The sequence below is a fragment of the Entamoeba dispar genome, genomic scaffold (genome assembly GCF_000209125.1).
Source record: "Entamoeba dispar SAW760 scf_1105229459639 genomic scaffold, whole genome shotgun sequence".
Taxonomy (NCBI): Eukaryota; Evosea; order Mastigamoebida; family Endamoebidae; genus Entamoeba; species Entamoeba dispar.
The window spans coordinates 1-1,103 of record NW_001853793.1 but is presented as its reverse complement, the minus strand read 5'-3'; the positions used below and the strand labels follow the sequence as shown (position 1 = coordinate 1,103).

Sequence of the window (1,103 nt, the reverse complement as noted above, 5' to 3'; positions counted from 1 at the left end):
AGTCTTGTTGTTATGATCCTACCATATTTTCTTTTCTATCAAACCATGAGATATTTTGATGCATTATTGAATGATACATATCTTTTCTAACACGACCAATCATCTTAAATCCTGCTGATAAGAATAATCCAATATACATAAAGTATGATATAAATGATGCAACACCTATAACAACAACAATTATACAAATATTTTTAATAGTATCCTTTTGGTCATCAGTAAGAGTATCTGAATTAATTGATAATAAACACATAATTAAGTCAACAATTTTTAATGTAAAGAATGGGAAAATAGCACCACCTCCAATTCCTCCAATAAATCCAAGTATTGATAAGAACCATTCATGTCTGAAATTATCAAGAATAACTCTTAATAATACAAATCTATTTGAATGTTTCAATTTCTTCATTTCATTATTATATTCATCTTCTAATTTTTGTACAACATCTGGATCTTCATTTGTATCTGCATTCTTATGTTGATTAATTTCTTCTGCTTCTTTATTTTCTTGTTCTCTAATTTTCTTTAAATCATTTTCAACTGTTTCTTGATCAACTTCTTCTTCCATACTTTGTCTTTTAACTAATCCATAATATGTTCCTTTTAATTCCATTAATTCTTGATGTGTTCCTTGTTCTATAATTTCTCCTTGATGGAATACACAAATTCTACTAGCATTTCTAACAGTTGTTAATCTATGTGCTACAACAATTGTTGTTCTTCCTTCACTAGCTTTTTCAAGTGCTTGTTGTACAATTTTTTCACTTTGAGTGTCAAGTGCTGATGTAGCTTCATCAAGTAATAAGATTTTAGGTTTTCTAATTAATGCACGTGCAATAGCAATTCTTTGTTTTTGTCCTCCTGATAATGCAGCACCTTTTTCTCCTACCATTGTATCATATCCTTCTGGAAGATGAGAAATGAAATCATGTGCATTTGCCATTTTAGCACATTCAATCATTTCTTCTTCAGTTGGTGTTTCTCCATCTCTTGCTCCAAGCATAATATTTTCTCTGATAGTACATGCAAACAAAATAGGTTCTTGTCCAACTAATCCTATTTGATTTCTTAACCATTTAATATTTAAATCTCTTAAATCTTTT

At 28.9% G+C, this 1,103-nt stretch overlaps 1 protein-coding gene across 1 annotated transcript; it reads right to left on the bottom strand.

The window, feature by feature from the left end:
* Positions 1–10: 10 nt before the first annotated feature.
* On the bottom strand, positions 11–1,003 carry EDI_294520 (multidrug resistance protein, putative; the record flags this gene model as incomplete). Its single annotated transcript, XM_001735982.1, has 1 exon — positions 11–1,003. The coding sequence occupies one exon, from the start codon at positions 1,001–1,003 to the stop codon at positions 11–13; it is 993 nt and encodes a 330-aa protein (XP_001736034.1).
* Positions 1,004–1,103: the final 100 nt, after the last annotated feature.